General features: G+C 52.6%; 1 protein-coding gene across 2 annotated transcripts in view; it reads right to left on the minus strand.

The window, feature by feature from the left end:
• Window positions 1-599: 599 nt before the first annotated feature.
• myo10 (myosin X) overlaps window positions 600-23,008 on the minus strand; it is a 93,362-nt gene continuing 70,953 nt past the window's right edge. For both annotated transcript variants that reach the window (XM_049011494.1, XM_049011495.1), the window contains 21 exons: window positions 21,355-21,469; window positions 18,928-19,034; window positions 17,031-17,246; window positions 16,368-16,407; window positions 15,415-16,191; window positions 14,647-14,767; window positions 13,604-13,847; window positions 12,640-12,735; window positions 11,490-11,583; window positions 11,306-11,361; window positions 10,719-10,861; window positions 9,985-10,176; window positions 9,616-9,773; window positions 9,231-9,354; window positions 8,444-8,741; window positions 6,994-7,201; window positions 5,821-5,957; window positions 5,448-5,568; window positions 3,461-3,919; window positions 2,153-2,344; window positions 600-1,698 (listed from right to left, as the gene is read on the minus strand). In XM_049011494.1, coding sequence (XP_048867451.1) covers window positions 1,588-1,698; window positions 2,153-2,344; window positions 3,461-3,919; window positions 5,448-5,568; window positions 5,821-5,957; window positions 6,994-7,201; window positions 8,444-8,741; window positions 9,231-9,354; window positions 9,616-9,773; window positions 9,985-10,176; window positions 10,719-10,861; window positions 11,306-11,361; window positions 11,490-11,583; window positions 12,640-12,735; window positions 13,604-13,847; window positions 14,647-14,767; window positions 15,415-16,191; window positions 16,368-16,407; window positions 17,031-17,246; window positions 18,928-19,034; window positions 21,355-21,469 — 4,009 coding nt within the window. In that variant the 3' untranslated portion in view covers window positions 600-1,587. The remainder of the gene's footprint in view (window positions 1,699-2,152; window positions 2,345-3,460; window positions 3,920-5,447; window positions 5,569-5,820; window positions 5,958-6,993; window positions 7,202-8,443; window positions 8,742-9,230; window positions 9,355-9,615; window positions 9,774-9,984; window positions 10,177-10,718; window positions 10,862-11,305; window positions 11,362-11,489; window positions 11,584-12,639; window positions 12,736-13,603; window positions 13,848-14,646; window positions 14,768-15,414; window positions 16,192-16,367; window positions 16,408-17,030; window positions 17,247-18,927; window positions 19,035-21,354; window positions 21,470-23,008) is intronic.

Genomic DNA, 23,008 nt, shown 5'->3' on the forward strand with positions numbered 1-23,008 from the left:
GCAGTACATCACTGCTGGAGTGTGAATGCAGATTGCGGGCAGTAGGCTCACTGCCCGGTCTGACGGCAAACCCCCGCCACAGGTGGGGCCGCAGACGGGTGCCTGGGGGGGGTGGGCAGATGCAGGTCAAGGAGTGGCAGTGCCCGCACCTGACGGCAAGCAGCGTGAAAAAGACTGGCGACAGCCGTTGATGTGGAAACAGGCCATGCAGCGACTTCCACAAAAGCGAAGCGATGAAATTTCTCCACAGAGCTGTTTATAATGGCACTAAGAATAGCCTGGACCCTCGATGTGATGAGTGGTGGAATAGATGAACAACAACAGACCCCTCAGGGAACTCAAACGTATATTAAAACTGGACCTTAAATCACTGCGACCTTGCCGAAGAGGTTACGTAAGATGTGGATGGATGTATTTTGAGCCAAATGATAAATCGAAGGTGTCTCACTTGACAGAGGAAGGAGACTTGGTTCTGCAAAGACCAGCGACCGGAATGGGGAGTGATTCCGCTTCATCAAAGAGTCTCTTCCAAGTGGCAGCTCGCTCACGCGGCGTGTGTTCGCTAACAAATTGGCCTGTCAAGAAAGGATCGAACACGCTAGCAGATAAATATATCTTTAATGGCTTGTTAGAGTAACAAGTGCATAACACATCTAATACAAATGGTAAAGAAACAGTAGAGATATACATCTCAGGGCCAATGCTGCTTCCTCTACTTCTGCAAGCTTTTTCATCGACCAAGAGATATTTTTTTTTTAAAAAAAGCATTTGAGTTCTGCAAAATATTTTTTTTTTTTTGCGTAATAATCCAGCAAGAGAAGCTTATAATCTCCTGTCTAAAAAATGTACAGCCCTGTGGTTATATAAAACATTGCACATTATCATACTTGAAAACAAGTCCAAGTGTGACTATCTTGCAGAAAGGCACGAGTACGATCGGTGGTTTGGTTGGGTTTGATTTGGTCCGATTCCGGGTGAGGATGTGAAAGGCCGCCAGCGGCCCTTTGGGACAGCGAGAACTAACACCCTACTGGCCCGTAGCAGGGGATTGGGAGGGGGGCAGCCTTGGTTTAAGCATCCTCAGGTCCTTGAGCTCAACTGAACAAAGGCAGCTTGGTTCTGCTTCTTAAGTAAGGCACTACTGTAACGTAACAGTGACCTTGGTGGCCTGTTTGGACTCACCACCCGAATAAGTAAAGTAAATACGTTATAATTTTGCGTTTTCAGTGTCCCTCATGCAGCAAGGCAGGGATAGTGAGATTGGCTGGTTATAAGGCTTTTTTTTCAGAACTTCTTCGCTGACCTTAGCTTCCCGCTCCACGTGTCCACGCTCTGAATACACTGACGGCAGCAGCTGAATAAATACTGAAGGCTTTCGCGTCTTCCTCTGCTCGGCGTCGTCTTCCTCTGCTCGGCGTCGTCCGTAGCCAGCTGGCAGAGCCGGCTTCCGTCAAACCGGAACGGCCGATCAACGGGAACGTTCGGGGCAGCAGGGTCAGAGAAGGCACCGGAGAAGACTGATGAGGTGGAGCTGCGTTGACTCCGCAGCTGGTTGGGCGTCGCCGATGCGTGTCGGGGGGGGGGGGGTCAGCGGCTGCTGCACTGGCTCCCCCGGCTGCTGGCCGAGTGCGAGGTGCTGTAGCGCTTCTTCACGATCATGCTGATGTAGGCCTTCATGAGCTTGGCGATGTCCACCACCTGAAATAGGCGAGTGTGAGGTCACAGGCCTCCTGGCTGCCGTTTCCACACGCAAGTGAACTTCACCGAATGCCCCCCCTTCTTGCTAAAACTGCAGCAGATTCACCTCTGTGACTGCAAATCTCTGCTACGTGGAGAAGGTTGCAAAACCCAGGAGCGAAAGCCCTTGATGGACGATTTAATATATTAACGACTGCAGGATGAAAGTTAAAGGCTTCGAAACAGAATACAGTTTCATTCTCCTCAGATGCAGCGATTCATGTTTGTCCCCTGTAGAGGACATTATGTTTTTGCTCATATCTCTGATTCTATACATGCCTTCCTTTTAAGTTCCTTTGTCACTTAAAGAGGACACGTCGGGCTTTAAGATGACATCACGTGTGGGCGCATCACCTTGCCAACTTCTCAATTTATAAAAAAAAAAAAAAACGTTTTGGCTGGGTGGGGCACATACCAGGCTGGTGTCGAACAGCAGCTCCCGGCCCTCCACGGTGATCTTGTAGGTGTTGGATTGCGGGGCGCCAAAGGAGAGGATCTGCTCATAGGGGAAGACCTCCAGCGACTGCGGCTCGCCGCGTTTGTACACGGACACGGCTTCGGCGCTGACGCCCAACCACAGCTCCTGGGGGAAGGTGCTGTCCCGCGACTGCAGGGGGGGGCGGGGCAGAGTCATTATGACATCACACACTCATCGTGCGCCACGCTCCTTCGCACGTTTAAATTTAAACACACTTGTCTTGTGGAGGGCTCATCTGACGGCGATTAAAGTCATGCAACGATGACAAGGCAGAAGGAAGAAAGGGCCAGCTGTCTCAGACAGGCTACAGATGCGTTTTGCAAAATGTAAAACATGCTTTTGGGTGTGATGTTCCCTGTATGGGGACGGTGTGTACAGAAATGTTCCTTCTTCAGTGCAGATACCGCACAAGAATTGCTAATTGTTAGTCCTGTTTTTAAGTGGTTCATTAGTTCAATGCTATTTCTCAAAATTCCAACAATACAAAACAAATCTGATCATTACAATTTTAGGTTAGGTCACATTCAACCCATCTTGTTATTTCACTGATTTTATACTTTTAAGAGAAAACAATAGCTAGCTACAGTAGCAAACTGCTACAACAAAAGAATCAACTAAAAGGTAATTTCATATTAACTGCTCTGCTGGCGTGTTGCGATTTCAGCGGCAAACCGACAGTCTAGCAGCACTGAGCATGTTACAGTTTTGACAAAAAGGGCAGCCACTACCCCATAAAGGTTTTTTTGTTCCGCGTTCCCTCTTACTGAAATGGAGTCTACATTTTAGAGATTCATTCCGTTTAAGTGGCATCAATTTGGCAGAGCTCTTCAGCTCATTCAGAATGCAGATTAAGAATTTAGAACACTTAGGAATTTAGAGCATTTAGAATTTAGAGAATGTAGAATTTTGAACAGAGTTTTGATCCCCAGGGGCGAGTAACCTGATCCATGGAGGCCGGTGTGGGTCCAGGTTTTTGGGATGACCTTCCAGTCAGCCAATAATAAAACTGGTTCTCAACTCCAGTCCAGGGGGGTTGCTGCTATTGGCTGATTGAGAGGCCATCCCAAAAACCCGCACCGGCTCTCCATGGATCATGTTACAGCAGGGGAGGGGAACCTAACTGCGATGATTCTCTGGTAAATACAGCTGAATCACATTGACGGGTTCACAGGTCAAACGGCTGGAACTTTATTTAGAGAGATGAGAGGGAGGGAAGTGAATCTTGGAATGAGAAGCTCTCCTCACCTCCACGCTGAAGAGGGTGGAGCCGTAGCCAGGCCACTCCCTGACCAGCGCCATGTACTTCACCATGGCCTGCTCCTGCGTCATGGAGCGCAGCCTCTTCCACTTGTCCAGCAGGCTGGTGCGGGCAGCGGCGATCTCCTCCCTCACCCAGGCCTCCAGGACGCTCTCCTCCTCCAACCTCTGCCGGTTGACGGAAGGCCCGCGGAAGCTACGCCGGAGGGTGCCCTCCAGGAAGCTGGAGCGCTTCTTCTCCGCCCGCTCGGCGCCTGTCGGGCCGAAGGCACGGGCTGACTGGTGGATCCGGGCCCGGAGCCGGCCCATGGGGTACAGCTGGCCCATCTCCGGTACCGACGCCTGAGCACTGAAGTCTCCCAGGAGGTACTGGAGGCGCAGGGCGGCCAAGAACTGCAGGGTCTCTTCGGGGGCCGGGTACTGGCCTCGGATCACCGCCTCGTGGGCCTGATGGGACAGGAACATCCATTAAGCCGGGGGCTAGTTTTCCCCGAGGGCCAAAATATGCAGAAGGAGGGGAGGGGGACCCTTAAAGGTATAATTTGCTTGGGATGGAATTGATCACATGGTCTAAATTAATTGTTATTCAGTTGAATCTGCTAGTTGGTGGCCAGCAGGCATGTGTGAAAGTGGGGCCAGGATATCTGAGCAGCCGCCCCTTTAGCCCGAATGATTGAAAGTACCCCCCCCCCCCGTTGAGGTTCTGAATGCCCCTGTGTTGATAACTGACGATCTGACAAAAAGCACATCAAGGGTGAACCCCCTAACCAGCAGGCAAAATGACAGCCAGGGTCAAATTTACCAATTAACCCTAAGCCACACACACCTGTCCCTTGGAAACGGGTGACCGCAGCATTAGCAGAGTTAGCACCCAGAATGCACTGGGGCTAAAACACACTAGCAGTCATTTTAGCTTCAGCCCAGCAAAAAAATCAACACACCATTATCAATGCTCTGAAACTATTGCCACGGCAACGGCACAGGTGAGGGCGGCAGCTCTGTGGGATAATACCTATGGTTTATCACCGCTTCGTTCACAGCTAATTCCAGAAGTTCACCCTCAACCATCTGAAAACTAATCTAAAGTTTTTAAAATCACTTCAGAGAAATTCCTGTAATCAACACTCTGGAAAGGTGACGTCTCACCCCTCAGGAAGTGTAAGGGGCCCAGCGCAAAGCACGACAGCGATGGTGCAGCGTCGTTAGCACGCCGTGGTGCCCTGGGACCGACCGCATCCTGGGCACGGAGGACGGATCCGCCAATCAGGGCTGCTATTTATATTCCCCGCGGGGCGCCTGACAAACCGCGGGACGATGTGTTCTTGGCGAAAAGCTCGAGGTCACGGTGTGGCTTCAGGGAGGCGGCGTGATCCTCCACCAGCAGGAGCCGCTCCTGTGTGAGGAGCTGCTATTCTGACGTTTAAAAGCGCAGAGTTTCCAATAACCCATCTGCTAACCGTTCCGTGTTTTAGGTCCATTATGGGGTTCCCACTGGGTTAGGGTTGACCTTCATTACTGCTTTGGCGTTTCCTGGAGCTCTCCTAATGAGCTGTGTTACGAGTCATCCTGAACATGTTTTATGGGGTCGGGATGGGGCTCTGTGCCGGCTGCCGCAATACTCCAGTGGTCTTTTATGTAAATCAAGACACTTACACATATTGTGGCCACACCCATTTTTAGAATATAGAGTAGAATTACAATAGAAATATATCTAACTATCTTACAGGAAGGCATGGGTTCAAATCAAACCAGTGCTGGGTCAGCCAGCGTATAGAGTTCCGGGAGGGAGGGAATTCAGCGAAGGCCCAACTACAGAATCAGTGTGCTGGCCATGGGATTCGAACCGGCGACCTTCTGATCACGGGCACTGAGCCGCACCCCTCCGTTTTTCTGCAGCGGCGCCATCCTGTAACTCTTGTCAGGATGCGGTGTCGGGTTAAACGGCAACACATCCACCCGCCCTGAGCATATTCACCTGCTCGAACATGAACGCGAACTCCACGCTGTCCTTCGGCACGCTGTGGGTGTCCAGGAAGCAGTAGAGCTTGAAGTAGAACTTCCAGCCCGTGTTGTGTTCCTCAGGACTGGCGGAGAGTCTGCAAGGGGCGGAGAAGCTTCGTGAAGAGACACGTGTGAACACACACAGACTCGTGGGAACACACTCATCAACAAATACGAATAAGAAAACTATAGTGTGATTAGTGTAATATATGGTATGGTGTAATCTCACATGCTATCATTTCCAGCTATTTCCTGAAGTAAAAAGAAGCTGTAGGTATAATTATAAAACTTGATGCAGCTGTAAATTGTCCTTGTGTTCTGAGGTGCACAGCCAGTGAGAAACTCACTTCTCAAACTTGGCCAGGACGTCAGCTACGACAGAACGGCTCTCGATGGCCTTGTCCACCATGTCGTTGTGTTCGAATAGGGCAAACATGTTGCGGCTGTCCTCCATGGCCAACCCACGCATCAGCTTCTCCACCACCTGTAGGGCGGCGCCGTAGAGTCACACGTGTGAACATCGTGGATGCATCCGACCGGACGTAAAAAGTGCATCATTGTTCTGTACCTCTTCAAAATGACATAACTGACCATTTTATCCAAAGGAATAATTCTGCTTGTTAACAAGGATGGGCATTTTTTACTCTAGGAATTTCGGCTATCAAAGGCAGATTCAGGAGGGTCATGCACTTTACAGGAGCCCTACAATACATAAAATGATATGTGGAATTGGGTGGGGGGATCCAAGGTGAAATTTTGTCACGCGGCCCAGAATATCTGGCTACGCACGACCGCCTCCAAGCTACAATGGCTGATACGCTATGGGATTGTATAAAATGTGGAATCGATTTGAATCCCAGCGCAGAATATCGAAATCCCCTCCCTGCATTACTGCTTCATTTCTCCTATATCCATGCAAGTAAAATGTAGCTCCTCGCGCTGCGTCTCCTGTCCCTGCGCACGCAGGGGCTCGCCGGCTGCCAGCAGTCACCCCGCCACTAACAGCGAGACAAATGCCGCCTCCTCCACTCCCCAAACGGACGGCAGAGTTAATCACGCCTGACCGTGTGCCGGTTCACGCGTGCGGCGCCCCGCAAAGCCACCTCTCCATCTGTCACGCGTGTGGCGAGACCGTTCCACTGACAATCTGATTAGGGGCGACACGCTTGTGTGAGATAGCGGGGAGTAGGCAGAGGCTGCACAGAACGAGGCTAAACCGTGATCTTAATCACAGCCGGGCCACAGAATTTCTGTAATGAAATGTTAAAGACTCAGGTACACAGCCTGACCAGATTCCTCCCCCTGATGCTCACCCAAGGATGATTCTAGAATTTCTTTAAGGGAGAGGGACATAAGAGGGACAAAAATTCATTCGAAAGGGCCAAGCATATCATTAGCCAATAATGTGTTTTGAATTGGAAGGTGACAACCGCTCTGGAGAGAGCCAATCGGCATTTAGCCCCGCCCCTTCATTTAAATTTACATTTTTTCTTCCACTTCATGTTGGCCGCTAGGCTCACCTCTCCTGCAATGGTGTGGGAGGTGATGGTGATCTTGCATGAGCCCCCGCCATGGCAGTACACCGTGGTGGTCATCTCCTGCCGGCCGATAACGGCGCGGATCTCTTCCTGGGACGGCACAAACTCCCGGCTCCTGGTCTTCTTCAGGGACTCGTGGGCGAAGGAGGCATATTTTTCCATCTCTGTGCCTGGGAAGAGATCTCGGGTCCTGGGCGAGGGGTCGAAAGAAGCACCGGTCAGATGAGTGGGCATGGTCTGTAGACAATAGCCACGCCCCTACTTTTTTGGACCCGCCCTTAAATGAAAAGTGCCTTCATTCACCAGCTGATCCCATTCATTAACTGACCCTTGTTCTGAGTCCCTCTCTCAGCCTAGCGGCTCAGAAGCACCAGAAAAAGGCTGCAATGTTTAGCTGACTAACCTTCTCACCAGATCCATCAGAAAATTTCTCACCCTTAAGCCAAACAAAAGCAAATGACGGCGAAGACCCCTCACCCGCCTTTAGTAAGGCCCCTCGAACCCTGAACAAATAGCTTCTTTTATTGACTGACCCTTTGGCCTCTCATTTCTCTTTTTATTTCTCTAAAGTAAACAGTTTCATAGGTTTGACTTTGAAAAGGGGAACATTTGATGTGAGATAATCCCAGGGCAGTGGGTCACTAAAAGCTGCGGGGGTGACCCCAGGACTGGGGGAGGGTTGGAGACCCACAGCACCCCCACTCAGCCATCGGGAGGAGTCACGCTCTGTTTACCCAACTGCCATAGCGAGGAGACAGCCGGGGGTGGGGGGTGGGGGGCACTTGCCACGCTTCTTATTATCAAGCTGTCAGTACAGAATAGACACGTGGGCCTTATGCAGCTGCCAAATCAACACCTCATCTCAGAACACAGCCGTCACCCCAAGCTTCAGAAAATCTCCCACCCACCCAGAAGGGGCCCGTCAGACCAAAAATGGAAGAAAATCAGATGTGCCGTTCAACATATTAGATGGGGGGGCGGGGCTACATGTGGGGGCGGGGCCTGTTGAAAGCAAGTCCAGCCGTCGAAAGCGCCAAAGGCCCAGGCGGCGCCGGTCACACCTGTTCATCAAAGCTGCCGGGCCAGATGCCTGGGAGCTGGACTTCAGACCCGCACGCTGGGAACAAATTGCTTTCCTTCTCGCGTGCGAATGGGTCGAACCTGTAGTCCCGCGTGCGGCCGTGGCCTTGGCCACGCCCACTTGCCTTCGCAGATGTACAGCGAACAGCGCCAGCGTTTCTACGGTCCCTTGGCCACCACGTTGATCACGGCACGGATGGGACTGGAGCCCGACTCTCTGCATTCCCATTAAGCCATATGGCGAGGCGCTGAGGACACGCTGCGGGCATTTCTGAACACGCCTCGTCCAATCGGACGCCCCCGTTCAGACCGAGGGTGGGGTGCTTCCGGGGGGGTTTCTGAGGGCCCTCACCTCTTCAGGTGGAACTTGAGGTACTTCAGGATGCTGCGGGAAGGCATGAAGGTGCAGCTCATGCAGGCCAGGATCTGCCAGCAGCGTTGGTCGCTGACCGAGCCGGGCTGGGGGGGGCGCGTGGTCTGCTTCACCAGCTGGCAGTACAGCTCGTCCCGCAGCGGCCGCAGGTCCTGGCCCGTCTGCAGGATGCCCTGGATGATGGGCACTGGGTCGGCCACACCCTCCAAGTGCTGCAGCGAGTTGAAGACCTTGAGGGCCTCATCCTGCAGACCCGTGTAGCCCTTGTCCTTTAGCACTGTGGGGGGTGGGGGAATGGGAGGGGGGGGGGGTTCAAGGTGCACAAGACCAGGAAAAATGCCCAGCATTCTGTCAGGTGGGTTTATTTACAAAGTTCGAAGCCAACACACAAATACGCCCCATAAGGGGCATCTACCCACTACCCCCGAATACATGTAGTTTCAAAAGTGTGATCTCATTCATTTTCATTTAATCGGACCCCCTTAGTAAAGGCTGAGCCCCCGCCTTTTATAAATCTCCAGTGATGCACCTGACCAATAAAACTCATTTATACGGTTTTTCCTCGATTAACAGAACGTAATAACCCAGAATAGCTGCTTCCATTCGGTCCCGTGAGCAGAAGCTTTAGCACCTTTACGGCACCTGCAGTCACATGCTGCACTCCTCACACGGCTAAATCACACCGCTGGGGATAGTTTATGATTCTGCCCTTAATTTGCCGCTCTGTGTAGCCCCGCCCCCCAACGCACTGGAGGGCTTCACTCACCACTGAGGTGGATGTCGCCGTAGGGCAGAGGCAGCAGGGGCGAGTGCAGGGGGTGGGGGCTATAGCGCAGAATGGGATTCCTCTTATGGATCTGCGCCACCACTTCCGTGTTTAAGCAGTTCTCCTGCGGGGAGAAAAGAAAGACACAAAGAAAGACGAGGATGAGAACGTTCCCGGGAAAAGTCATTCCGGGGAAAAGGGGGTGCAGGTGCATTATGGGATAATCCTTTAGCTGGAAAAATAGCCTCGAACAGAAGCCAAGAGCGGTGGGGTTCATGATGCACACGGCGCACCAGAGAATTATGGGTAATTCAGACCGTGTCCATATCGTGTTACAGAAAGAAGGTTAGGGCAGCGAGGAATAGGAAGGACGGCCCCCCCCGACCTTGATGTCCTGGATTAGCTGCTGCGTGGGCGTATCAATGGGGGCTTTGGTGTCGATGACGTTCTGGATGGCCCCGGCCCACCGCGTGGCCTCATTCAGCAGCTTGGTGTAGAGCCGGTAGCAGTGTTTGCGACCGTACACGATCACGTTCCAGTAGCCTGGCGGAGGCAGGGAACACGTCACCCTTCTGGCACTGTTAACCATCCCGGAAAGTCGACTAAGCATCTCCCGAGTGCTTAAGGCAGGGCACCTGACAAGTATTACCAAATTGATCCCTGAAGAGGGCAGAACCTTGTAAAAAACCCCCATAAAAGAGATGGGGTGTTGCAGACCCCCCCCCCCCCCAAAAGGGGGCAGGGCCTTGCTTACCCATCTCCTTGAAGACCTTCTCGTCAGGGGGCACCACGGAGCACAGGCTGTTGAGCACCAGCGTGCCCAGCTTGAGTGCACTGCGCTCCGAGCTCTTGTAGTAGTCCAGGGAGTTGTGGGTGAGCAGGAACCATCGTTTCTTCAGCTTCAGGGCTGTCTTGCTGCTGTTCTTCATCTCTTTGTGAAGCCATCCTGGGGGAGGGGGGAGGGGGAATGCTCAGCGAGGGGGGGGAGGGGATCACTGAGGGCAGGGATAACTGGCAGCAGAGCGGCAGACGCCCAGACCCAGAACTGCGACATCAGGCTTTCTCCAAAAAAACAGAGGACCACTGCCAATCTGTTACCGTGGATACGGGACAGGAGCTCGCCATCACATCTGATAAATAATTGATGAAAAGTCTTTTGGGCAACAAATACAGGGATTGACGAAATAGAGAAACTCACTAGATCTCTGCTTTGATGTGAAGCTGCCCCAGAGTAGGGCATATTCTCAGGTTATTTTTTTTTAAGGTGGGGGCATAAGAGGGGCCATAATTCATACAATCATTAGCCAATGAAAGGTTTTGATTCAGCGAGTAATGGGTAGGAGGCACTTAGGGCGCCAATCAGCTCATAACTCTAACCCTAATCCTAAGAGAAACCCCATAAACGTCCCTCCTGTTCAGGTCCGCCACTTGTTGAAGAAACACACACCCGTTACAGAAGTTCTGGTGTGTGAGGGTGGCGGGTCTCACCTCGGACGATGAACTCCTGGCCCTCGACGCGCGTGTCGCCCTTGGAGCGCTGCAGCAGGGCGATCCAGTGGTGCATCTCCTCGGGGGTGTCGGCGTTGCAGTGCAGCACGCGGTTCGCCGTGATGATCACGAACGAGTTGGGCCTGTCCCCCGGGGCGAGAAGGACACGGAGACTCAGGGTCCTGCACGTGGTGTGGTGGCAGACGCCTCAAACTCCGCGGAGTATTCCACTGATGGTAGCCTACAGACTGGAGACCATCTATAGCAAGATGGGTTTCTCTTTTCTGGAGCAGCCACTCTTTTATACCGAGGGGGGGTGGCGGTGGGGGTGGGGGTGGCACCAGGAGGCGGAACCCAGAGGGGCTGTTCACATTAGGGGTTTTCTATGTGGAAAAGCAGGACCTAACATTTTCTGCTCCAAACATTTTTGTCTTCGAAGTGACAGATTACAACGTAATTTAGGCATTTAGAGATCCTTGAATAACAAGCTTGACATATTAAATACACATCTGTGTCAAAATCAAAGTGTTTATGTGGGAGTATTAATGAAGTTTATAAGTGGATTTCATGGCCCGACTCGTCCCTACCTCTCGGGACTGTCGGAGGCGCACACAGAGTCAATCATGCCGACGTCCAGAGTCCCCTAAGAACAGAAACGGAGATATTTTCAGAAGACAGGCGCCTTCAAACAGGCACCGGCGGGTTACCGGTTAAGCGGAAGATGCCATGACGATGGCGGGAGTTGCCATGGCAATCGGCCGTTGCACTCACCACGGCGTTCTGCGGGTTGGCCTGCTCGTCGTGCATCTCGCGGATCTCCTGCTCGGTGGAGCTGTGGACCTGGCTGAGGACGCTGAACCACTGACTGCAGGCCGCAAAGGGGGGGGTGGGGGGTTGTTAGCATGAAGAAAAGCTGCGTCTCCAACCCCGTGTCCCGACGCCCCCGTGGTGATGCAGATTCCATCCGCGTGCAGCGATACCCAAATCAAACATGCTACGTGGGATGGTGGCTGCATCAGCCAGGGGTCTGGAACTCAGATTACCGGCGGAAACCCTGGGATGAGTCTGATTAAATGCTACGGTGGATTTTTGGAGCGAACACAACAGCAAAAGTACCCAAGCGTCTCCCTCTGTGGTCTGTAGAGTGAGAATCGACAGAAACAGAAGCAGGGTTCTGAAAAAATACCATGCTAAACACGTGCATTATACCATGTTTCCTAATACACGTGTGTGGCTCCAGATCGGAAGGCTGTCGGTTCAAATCTCATGGCAGCAGGGTGGTGTCACCACTGGGCCCTGACAAAGGCTGTAAACCCAGTCTGATCCTGCTCTCTGATCCATGCGTGTATGCCATGTCAGACAAAAGCATCTGCTAAAGAACTGTGAACCTACAATGGCATCCAAAGCATCGTGATTGACCCAGCTGGACATCTCTGAACAATGGGTTTACAGTGCCCCCCCCCCCCCCCCCCCCGCACAAAAGCCCGCTTCTGTGAGAGTGCACCCGGCCCCCGTGGCACTGTGCAGGCCAACGTGTGCCCCGCCCTCTGAGCCCCTGCTTTCGCGAGGGGGTGCCAAGGCGGACCCCTTAACTGAATTCCCAGTTGGAGCCTGTGGTTCCGGCCACGGGTAAACAGACAGGGAGGTGTTATTTGAAACATGGCAGGCGGGAGGGGGTGGTGGGTCCATCGCACCCAGACAGAATCAGAACACAGCACAGCGTTCGCCCCCCTCCCCCGGTGACAGACTCGTCCCACACGCTATTACCGTGACCCCGATTTGGTTCAGCTGATCCGCCTCCATACCCTCAAATTAAAATTTAGAGCATTATATAAACGCTAAAAACAAAAGCTATATTTTTCGCTTGCAGAAATGCAGAGAAGCTCAAAGATATGTGAGCCCCCCCACCCCGACAACTTGCCTGGCATCCTCAGCCGACTCTGCGATCAGGTGGTACGTGCGTTCTGGCATCACGATATCGATGCCATTCTCCTTCCCTGTGTTATCCACAATTTCCCTGTAGGGATGGGCGCGCACACACACACACACACACACACACACACACACACACACACACAAAGGCATTAGCCTCACCAGGTCACAAAGCCTCCATCCGGTCAGACTAATCTTACCATATTTTTCCTCTCCCCCCCCCACCATGATTACAGTTTGCTTGCTAATTCCCTCGAAGCTCAGCGTGATTTCTAACAAAAGCCAGCGGAATGCACACACACGCTGTGCAAATCCAGCCCATCTCACAGTCGCTCGACACACCCCCCGCCATGGAGGAGCATTCTAAGCCCCCCCCTGCCATCGGCAGCCCCTCCCTGCACACGGTCCTTCTTCCTGACGGAAGGAGCGTATCGATCCGGGGTTTGGGTGGGCAACCCACGATCCTCGGAGTCCGACCAAGCTGATGAAATATTCACACACCTTTGCTTAAAGGACAGTCTCTCTTCAAATGCAACATCTGGTGGTTTGCGATCCGAAACTAAACGCGGCGCCAGGACAGAAAGATCTGGCATGAGGTCGTGTCAGGGACACGTATCTTTGGACTGGTACCGACAGGGTGTGGTCCAGTTTAATGCCCCGGCTCACACTGGCAAAAAGTGGTGGTAAGAACATTACCCTGCAACAGGGGCAATTTTCAATTTTTTAAGATGAGCTATACTTCATAAAGAGGGGGGCCCTGATTTTATTATAAATGAAGGAGAACACATTATGTAACCCAATGGGTGACATTTATTTGGGGGTGAGGCTAAAGAACAGTTCTAGAGATGCCCAGGTCATCCATTAGCCAATGGTATATTTAGAACTGGTGAGTGACAGGGAAGGGGGCCAATCAGCTGTCAGCTGGGGCCTGCACTCCCGCATTGGGCCCTTACTTGGCGTCGTGCATGTCCAGCGTGCCCTTGAGCTTCTCCTCGCCGTCGTTCTCGAAGTACATGAGGCGGCTGCGGCGCAGCACGAACCAGCGGCGCTTCCAGTTGCGGCGCGACAGCGTCGACGAGCCGCCGCCCTTCTTGTGCAGCCAGCCCTGCTTCAGGGCCTCCTGCTTGGCGCGGAACCACAGGAAGGTCTCGTCCTTCAGCACGCACCAGCGGCGCTTCCATGTGTTCATCAAGCCACCTGAGACGGGGGGGGGGGGAAGGCAGCAGACTTTTAGAAGGATAAGCTAAGATATAGAGAAGAACTGAGCCCTGGCCTGCCTCTGAAGAACCAATGAAGAATCTCCATCTAGCCACGTCTAGCATAAGCAGGGCCATAAGGCATACAGAGGGGCCAACCTTATCATTAGCCAATGACAATGTTTTGAATCGGTGAGTGACAGGGAAAAGGGCCAGTCAGCTTTCAGTGTCCTTGTGGCCCTGCCTCTGCATGCACCCCTACCTAAAAACCCCTCAGATTAAAGGATAACAGATCACAGATGGACATAACAGCAGTTACCTGCCCTGCGTGGATCAAATTCCCCAAGCCTGGATGTCCGTTACGTGTAAGTTAATCACTTTGGTCATGGCCGGAATGACAAATTTACACCTGAGCTTCAAACCAAAGCCCTTCTGGTGATAATCCGGAGCAAATCATCCCTGTGCTGACCTGCTGCCAAGCCGCCTCGGCTCGTACATAATTCTGGCCCTTACAATTCTGCAGTGTACCCCAGTCTCTGCAGTGGCTGCAGTGACACCTAGTGGCCGAATCTCCGGATCATGAGCGATTCCTGTCCTTGTTGTGCTCTGCAGGTATGGCACGCAGACTCAGAACTTGGCTTCAAGCAAACGCTTCATAAAAATCGAAGCACATTTCAATAAAAGTGACTGAAAACAAATTGGGCTCTAATATGGGGACGCAGAGGGGTAAGTTTGCTTCATCCCGTTCCTACGGACGCACCAGCACCCCCTGCAGACAGTAAGGTGCCAACAGCACTCACCTCTGATGTACAGGAAGCTGTGGAAGTAGGGCATGGTTACGCAGCTGTACACCGAATCACGCCGGTAGGACAGCTCGTCATCTGTGTCAAACCTGTCAAGGTCTTCCTCGCTGTCCTCATACTGGGGGGGGGGGGGGGGGGGGAATAAACAAAATCACTACATTTTCAGACAACCCTCTGAAAATGTACAGAACTTCATGCACAAAGCACTAAAGGCAGATGGACTTAAAACAGACAATGCTATCTATATCCACCTGGGATGAGGGGGAAAGAAATTCATTGAGATTTTTTTGTTACTTTACATAAATTTATCATAGGGGATGGTAGAAGGGAAGAAGCAGACACCCACACATGTGATGTCATCTTAAAGCACTAACTGTCCTCTTTAAGGAACAACAGGACTTAACAGAGCGGCTTGCATAGCATGAGAGACATGAGCGAAGACATTATGTTCTCTATGGAGAAGAAAAACAATTCGCTGGATGATACATTGAGTGGAAGTTTTTTTTTATGGAAGCTAAGGGTACAGTAGGGGCCTGGGTACCCTGGCAGATTCAGGGGGCTCAGCATTTTACAGGGGCCCTTGGATACATCCCAATCTCCCTACCAGTGGCAGGGAAGGAAGAAAACATGGACTATCTACAGGGTCCCCCAGGACCGGATTTGGAAATACTGTACTGAAGTAATAACATTGTAATAATAGTTTAAGCAATGAGTAGGAGGAGCCAAAGCAGGCATGATGAAGGGCAGAAGTGGCCCGGGGCTTACAGAGGACTGGGCTCCCTCTGAGCTGAAGCGGTACGCCCCAGAGCTGTTGTAGGTGTCTAGGGAGCAGCGGTAATCGAGGGACCACTGTCCGCTGCGCGGGTTCGAGAACGCCATGCTGCCGCTGGACAGGATGGCGCCCTCATCGTAGTCGTCCCGCTCGTAATCAGAGTCCTCGTCAGGCGGGATGAGCTCTTCTGAGTCCTCCCTGTAGGGGGCGGTGTGGCAGGCCTGGGAACTGGGCGGTGGCAGCTGAGGGGGCGCCATTGAGTCGTTGGCGTAGGGATCCTCCTCGGAGGAGTCGTCACTGGTGCGGATGCCGCTGGTGCGCTGGCCGTCCGAGTGGCCATGCTCGCTGGGGTTGGGCGACTCCTTGAAGGGGTCGTCGTCGGCGCCAAAGCCCTCATCCACCTCGTCCTCCTCATCCTCTTGCTCCCCCCCCTGACGCCAGAGGCCCGGCTTGCTATCGCCCAGCGAGCTCTCGATGTTGCGCACGCACTCGTCGATCTCGTCGAAGTTGAGCGACTGCAGGAACTCCTGCGCGGCGCGACACGCCTCGTCCTCTAGCCGCCGCAGTTCATCGTCGCGCAGCCGCTGCAGCCGCTGCAGCGACGCCTCCGTCAGCGACAGCTCGTGTCGCTCTTTTCGCCGCTGCAGCTCCTGGATTTCCCGCTCCAGACGTAGGATCTCCTCCACCTGCGACGTGTCCTGGGGCCGGGACTCCCACTCCGCCTCCTGTGCCCGGGAGGCCAGCTCCGCCACCCGCTGTGCCTCCTCCACCTGGGAGGCATAACACAGCAGTTATTAAAGTGCTAATAACCCAGCAAATGTAGTTACTGTCCCAAAAAAATACTACAGAGACTAAAACAAATCAGTAATTATTAATCACAAACAAGCTTCCCTTGTTGTGATATAGCAGGAACAAGTTATTCAAGGTTTGCTTGAATTATTCTCACCTCTCGAGCGAGTCGCTCGGCCTCCAACCTTTGCTTCTCCCTAGAATTAAAAAAAAAAAAACAGGTGGGAGGGGCCATAATTCATTCAGAGAGACTAACTCTATCATTAGCAAATCATATGTTATGAATCCTTGAGTGACAGGTATGGGGACACTCTGGGGCCAATCAGCATTGAGATGAGGCCAATGCCCCCTGTGGCCCTGCCCTTGTATACACCCTAGCCTGCTTTGGCATTCCTGCCTGTTCAAAAGACGATTAGAAGGCTATTGAGCATTTTTTGTGATGCTGACTATCGCAGCCACCGTTTCCAAATCCTCAGAGGGAACATTAAATTTAAAAAAAAAAAAGAATATCCACGGCACCCAAGCGACAACCTCTCTGGGATTCTCCCAAAAAGGACCGGGACTGTTCACCGTTAGCCTTATGGAGCAAGGAAAGCCAGCTGATCTTTCAATTATGGAGCGCTGAAAAAAATAGCTCACCGAAATCCCCACTTGTGTATAAAAGGATTTAGTGTACATTAAATGTTAACAAAGGCTTTCCGGCCATAAAATTCAATTTCAAGAGTCATACATTATCAGTTATGCTTTATCTCGAGAATAATTCAGGAATATTTTACTTATTTAAAGTGTGGACAGAGCTGACGACGGCGGGGGTCACTACCTCTCGGCCTCTTCGATCCTGCGCTGCCGCTCCTCTTCCTCCCTCTTTCTCCTCTCCTGCAGCTGGCAGTAGGTTCGTCGGGCCAGACGGCCCCTCTGCCGCTTCTGGAAGGTGAGGGCTGCCCAGCGGAGGAGCAGAAACCGCCTCCTCCAATAAAAGGCCCGGTAGTTCTTCTGGATGGTCACGATGCTGTGAAGCAGCCGCCGGTACTGCTTCCTGTGGCGGGGTGACCGACGGCAGAGCAGTCAGGGTGGGAAATGGCAACTGACTGGCGGTGGGCGTTAGTGCTAAAGCTAAAGCTAACTACCGGGTTAGTTAAAGCTAACTTTACCTTCCAACCCCAACGCTGTCCCCAAGAAAGGGCCCCCAGGGCCGGAGAGACCCCACATTGGTCTAGCGGGTGGGGCAGGACGGTACCACACTGGAATAACACTCAGCAGTGCCTGTGTGCATAACCATGATGTGGTGCCCTGCACCTCTGCTGAGTGAACTCTGCCCTTTTAAGGGTCTTATCACAGACAGTGGGGCCTAAAAGTCAAATGGGGAGGAGGACAGGAAGTGACCTACCCCAGGGGCTGAATATTAAAGACAGACATCCAATCAGAATACAGGTAACAGACTGATGGCATGATGTCAGCGTTAACTGCAAGTTTGGGATGATTCGCCTCATGGATCTTATTTATTTGATGATATTAAGTCGTTGACAGGCTAGAATGAAGTCTGCTATTGATGTGCATGGGTCACAATCCTGATTTATATGATCCGAGATACAGGATTATGAAAAAATGATTTATATGTTGATCGTTTATTGTGATGGGATTGGAATTCGGTGAGAATATAACAGAGGATAGAAGATGTCAGTAAATCACCCGCAAAAGCCAGGGTTGTGATTACAAATCCAGCAGTGACTCCCCCCCCCCCTCACATTTCCTCATCCTCCGCCCTCTCTGGGCCAAAAAGGACCCCAAACGTCACTGCAGGTTTGTGTCGAGGCTTAGATCGTTCTAAGGAAAACAGAGTGCTTTATATTTTTCAAATATTTCAAAGTTCAAAGTGGTTTATCTCTTTGAATATCTAACAAATCCATCAAGCCAGAGAGTCAATAATGCAAGACGTGACCTCACTCAGGTCCTCCTGCTTAGATTTAAAAAGGGAAAAAACACTCTTTTATATAAATAAAAACCTTTTTTGCCGCAGATTATTCTTGGAATGTAGGCAAACCATCCGCAGCTTCTGCCCCTAATGACGCTGACACGTGCGGCACCAGGTGCAGTGGGTGACCTCTTGCGACCTAAGGGGGCACTGTGCAGCCCCAGGTGCAGTGACCTTTCACAACTCATGGGAGCCCTGTGCAACCCCAGGTGCAGTGACCTCTCACGACCTAAAGGGGCATTGTGCTGCCCCAGGTGCAGTGACCTCTCATGACCTAAGGGGGCACTGTGCAGCCCCAGGTGCAGTGAACTCTTGCAACCAAAGGGAGCCCTGTGCAACCCCAGGTGCAGTGACTTCTCACGACCTAAGGACACACTGTGCAGCCCCAGGTGCAGTGACCTCTCGCAACCTAAGGGAGCCCTGTGCAACCCCAGGTGCAGTGACCTCTCATGACCTAAGGGGGCACTGTGCAGCCCCAGGTGCAGTGACCTCTCACGACCTAAAGGGCCATTGTGCTGCCCCAGGTGCAGTGACCTCTCATGACCTAAGGGGGCACTGTGCAGCCCCTGGCGCAGTGACCTTTCGCGACCTAAGGGAGCCCTGTGCAGCCTATTACCCAGAAGGCGCTGAGGGGCAGCTAAATGCAGGCCAGATGGCCAGAGAAGGGGGGTGCATCCCTGATGCCCAGGACCCCAGCAGGGTAGCAGACCGCTTGGGGGGAACAGGGAGGATGGGGAGGACATACCGTGCCACGTAGCCCATGACGTGCGCCTGGATGATCATGGCAGCCCGTAGCACCTCCACCTCCCTCTGCTTCTCCAGCTTGTTCTCCAGCGACTCCCGGAGGAACACCTGCGGGATTTGGGTGCAGCCCAAAGCGGGGGAGGAGTTTAGCTACCAAAGACCAACATGGGTGGGTGGGGGGGGGGGGGGAGCTGGCAGAGCCTCCTGAGGAGACCTCACCACCAGCGACCCAAATCTGCCGAGCTTCCGGAAGCTTCTGCCTTTACTGTTCAAAACAGTGCTGATAGCCATTAGTATGCTGCGGTTCTCAATTAGCACGTTTTACTGTCAAGGAACCCTGCTGATTCACTGATGGCGTCGCTGATGGAGTCCTTTGCACAGGCCGGCTAAGCGGATTTGGGCTTCTCTGAAAAGATATGTGGGATTATCTCCTGTATGGGCTTAGCTATGGATGTAAATGTTAGAAGGGGGGGCATTTGCGGATTTTCCTTCCCGTTTTCAATAGGCAGGGAGATGCCCACAGGCTTGAACGGGCAAACGAGTGCCCATTATGCCCCTTTAGCTAATGAAAATAACAATGATATCTATTTTATTATGCAGAGATTGTCTACAATCCGCAGGAATCGATACCCGTTTCCCATGCCGAAATGGTTTTTAAGTGTTTAATGGTCTTTGACCGTAAATCCGGAGAAGAGACAAAAAACACAGTGAATGCGATATTCATTCTGCGAAGCCCTGGGAGTGTGCCATTGTGCTGCCACTCTGGGGGGAGGGGGCTTTTCATCACTGCCCCATAACTTTGAGGAAATTAAGTTTGCCCATAAAATCCTACAGACAAAGCATGCAACATGCGAGCCCGTGGAACCGCATTGGTAATGCGGCATAAATCTCATCCTGCGCGACTAGGCGGGAGGGGGGGCCTTCAGAAAGGGCAGCCGATTGATTTAAAACCACGGGGTGGTTTTCTGAAGCTGCTGTCACCTCCAGCTGTGGTGCACGGCCACTCTGGGCCTGTTGGGGGAGGGCGGACATCTGTCAATTTTCATTAGGGGTTACTGAGACGGAAACTCTCGGGAAGAAAAGGCGGATCACAGAGGGACCATAAAGGCAACAGAAGCGAAATGCTGGAGAACAGATCAATGGAGACAATGGGGGCCACAGAGAGGAAGCCTATTTGCCAGGCTAACGTCACCCGTGACACCGACAGAGCGCTGCTGTGGACTGTGACCCACCGGGGGCTGTGATGGACGGCTACCGCGGGCTGTGACCCACCGCGGGCTGTGACGGATCGCTACCAAGGGCTGTGAACCACCGCGGGCTGTGATCCACTACGGGCTGTGATCCACCACGGGCTGTGATGGAACGCTACCAGGGGCTGTGAGGGACCACTACTAGGGGCTGTGACCCACAGCGGGGTGTGACGGATCGCTACCAAGGGCTGTGAACCACCGCGGGCTGTGATCCACCACAGGCTGTGACTCATCGCGAGCTGTGACGGATCGCTACCAAGGGCTGTGAACCACCATGGGCTGTGACCCACCACGGACTGTAATGGACAGCTACCACGGGCTGTGACCCACCATGGACTGAAATGGACAGCTACCACGGGCTGTGACCCACCATGGACTGAAATGGACAGCTACCACGGGCTGTGACAGACCGCTACCAGGGGCTGTGAACCACCGCGGGCTGCGACCCACCGCGGGCTGTGATGGACCGCTACCAGGGGCTGTGACCCACCGCGGGCTGTGACCCAGCGCGGGCTGTGACCCACCGCGGGGTGTGATGAACAGCTACCAGGGGCTGTGACCCACCACGGGCTGTGATGGACAGCTACCACGGGCTGTGACCCACCGAGGGCTGCGATGGACAGCTACCAGGGGCTGTGACCCACCACGGACTGTAATGGACAGCTACCACGGGCTGTGACCCACCGCAGGCTGTGATGGACAGCTACCACGGGCTGTGACCCACCACGGACTGTAATGGACAGCTACCACAGGCTGTGACCCACCGCGGGCTGTGATGGACAGCTACCACGGGCTGTGACCCACCATGGACTGAAATAGACAGCTACCACGGGCTGTGACCCACCATGGACTGAAATGGACAGCTACCACGGGCTGTGACGGCCTGCTTGCCTCCTGCTCTGTCGCCTGCTAAATCACCCCTAAGCTGCTCACGTTAATTTAGCACATGGCCGTGATCGTTTTCTGCGGACGGTTAATAAACCAGATGACAGACATCCTACAATCGCAGTCAGCTTACTAATCGCCCTGCCTATCAGATTATCCTACCTTCTAATTAATTAATTTTAAATAGTTTAACATAGTTGTCTTTGATGCCTTTTTGGAACCCGGATTACGTAAGCCTGCCGGGGAGGGGGTACGGCTTGGCTGGTGCTGGCTCCCGTTGCCATGGCGCTCACCTTAGTCTTGCCCAACTGCCACTCGGCGCCGCCGCCATCGTAGGTGTGGAGCAGCGCGGCACACCTCCCTCTGGGCTCCTCCGGCAGGGACATGTGCCTCATTAGCACCCCGTATCTGTTTCGGGAGGGAGGGAGAGGCGAAAGTCTTTGTTAAGCTCACAGCAGGAGCGGTACACGATGACTCTGGGCTGGATTGGCGTGTTTGACATGGAGGGAGAGAAGCATTAAGTGACCTGATTGGCCCTTGACCGCGAATGGGTGCATGCGTAATATCACTAATACACCATACAGGCTAAAACAAAGCTCCATCCTATATTAGGGCTCTGTACCAGGGACCAGATGATTGCTGGTTCAGATCCCATGCTTAGCAAAATAGTCACATGTCCATTTCATCCTGGAGGAAGGCCCTTAAGCCAACCCCCTCCCCCAAAAAAAAAACGTTAGGGTGCCAGGTAAATGACTGACCCTGCGTCAAGACCCCAAACCTCACACTCACATGTGTGTGTTTGTATGTCACAAAGGAGAGCATCATGGGATACGTGAAACGAACATTCCAGCCTTTGCAAATTACAAATAAAGCTTCATTCAAGGTTTAACTTCACCCACTGGTCCTATAATTGATTTGACCCTCTTCTAGGACGCCCTAAACCCTTATCTGTAGGACATCCCATAATTATGTGCTTACTGTTCCAGCTCAGGGAAATAAAATGTGTTTGTTTATTGTCTACTGGGTCAGGTGGGGGTGGACAAATCATTAGGATTCCCAGCGGTTTGACTGCCTTCCTGTGAATGTTTTTCTTCATCCTGTGCCTAATTGCACCAGCAATCTCATCTGCCAACACAGTTTGTCCTGAATCAACATAACAGCTCTGGGTATATTGATTGAGTTCAGCAAATGTGAGGAGGGCTTTATAAAAATTTTACTGAATGGAAAATTACAAATAATATTGCAAACAATCAGGAGCTTTTATGCAGTATCACGAGCATCTATTGATGTTTGCTCTCTCCACAGTCCTGCTGCTTTCTATAACTACACGCCTTTTTCACCGTGACCACACTTCCTCCCATTGGGCCATGTTCCTGCTCCATGTGACCACACTACTCCTCCCTGTCACCATGTTCCTGCTCCATGTGACCACACTACTCCTCCATGTCACCATGTTCCTGCTCCATGTGACCACACTACTCCTCCCTGTCACCATGTTCCTGCTCCATGTGACCACACTACTCCTCCATGTCACCATGTTCCTGCTCCATGTGACCACACTACTCCTCCATGTCACCATGTTCCTGCTCCATGTGACCACACAACTCCTCCATGTCACCATGTTCCTGCTCCATGTGACCACACTACTCCTCCATGTCACCACGTTCCTGCTCCATGTGACCACACTACTCCTCCATGTCACCACGTTCCTGCTCCATGTGACCACACTACTCCTCCATGTCACCACGTTCCTGCTCCATGTGACCACACTACTCCTCCATGTCACCACGTTCCTGCTCCATGTGACCACACTACTCCTCCATGTCACCATGTTCCAGCTCCATGTCACCACACTACTCCTCCATGTCACCATATTCCTGCTCCATGTGACCACACTACTCCTCCATGTCACCATGTTCCTGCTCCATGTGACCACACTACTCCTCC

The sequence above is a fragment of the Brienomyrus brachyistius genome, chromosome 4, assembly GCF_023856365.1.
Source record: "Brienomyrus brachyistius isolate T26 chromosome 4, BBRACH_0.4, whole genome shotgun sequence".
Lineage (NCBI taxonomy): Eukaryota > Metazoa > Chordata > Actinopteri > Osteoglossiformes > Mormyridae > Brienomyrus > Brienomyrus brachyistius.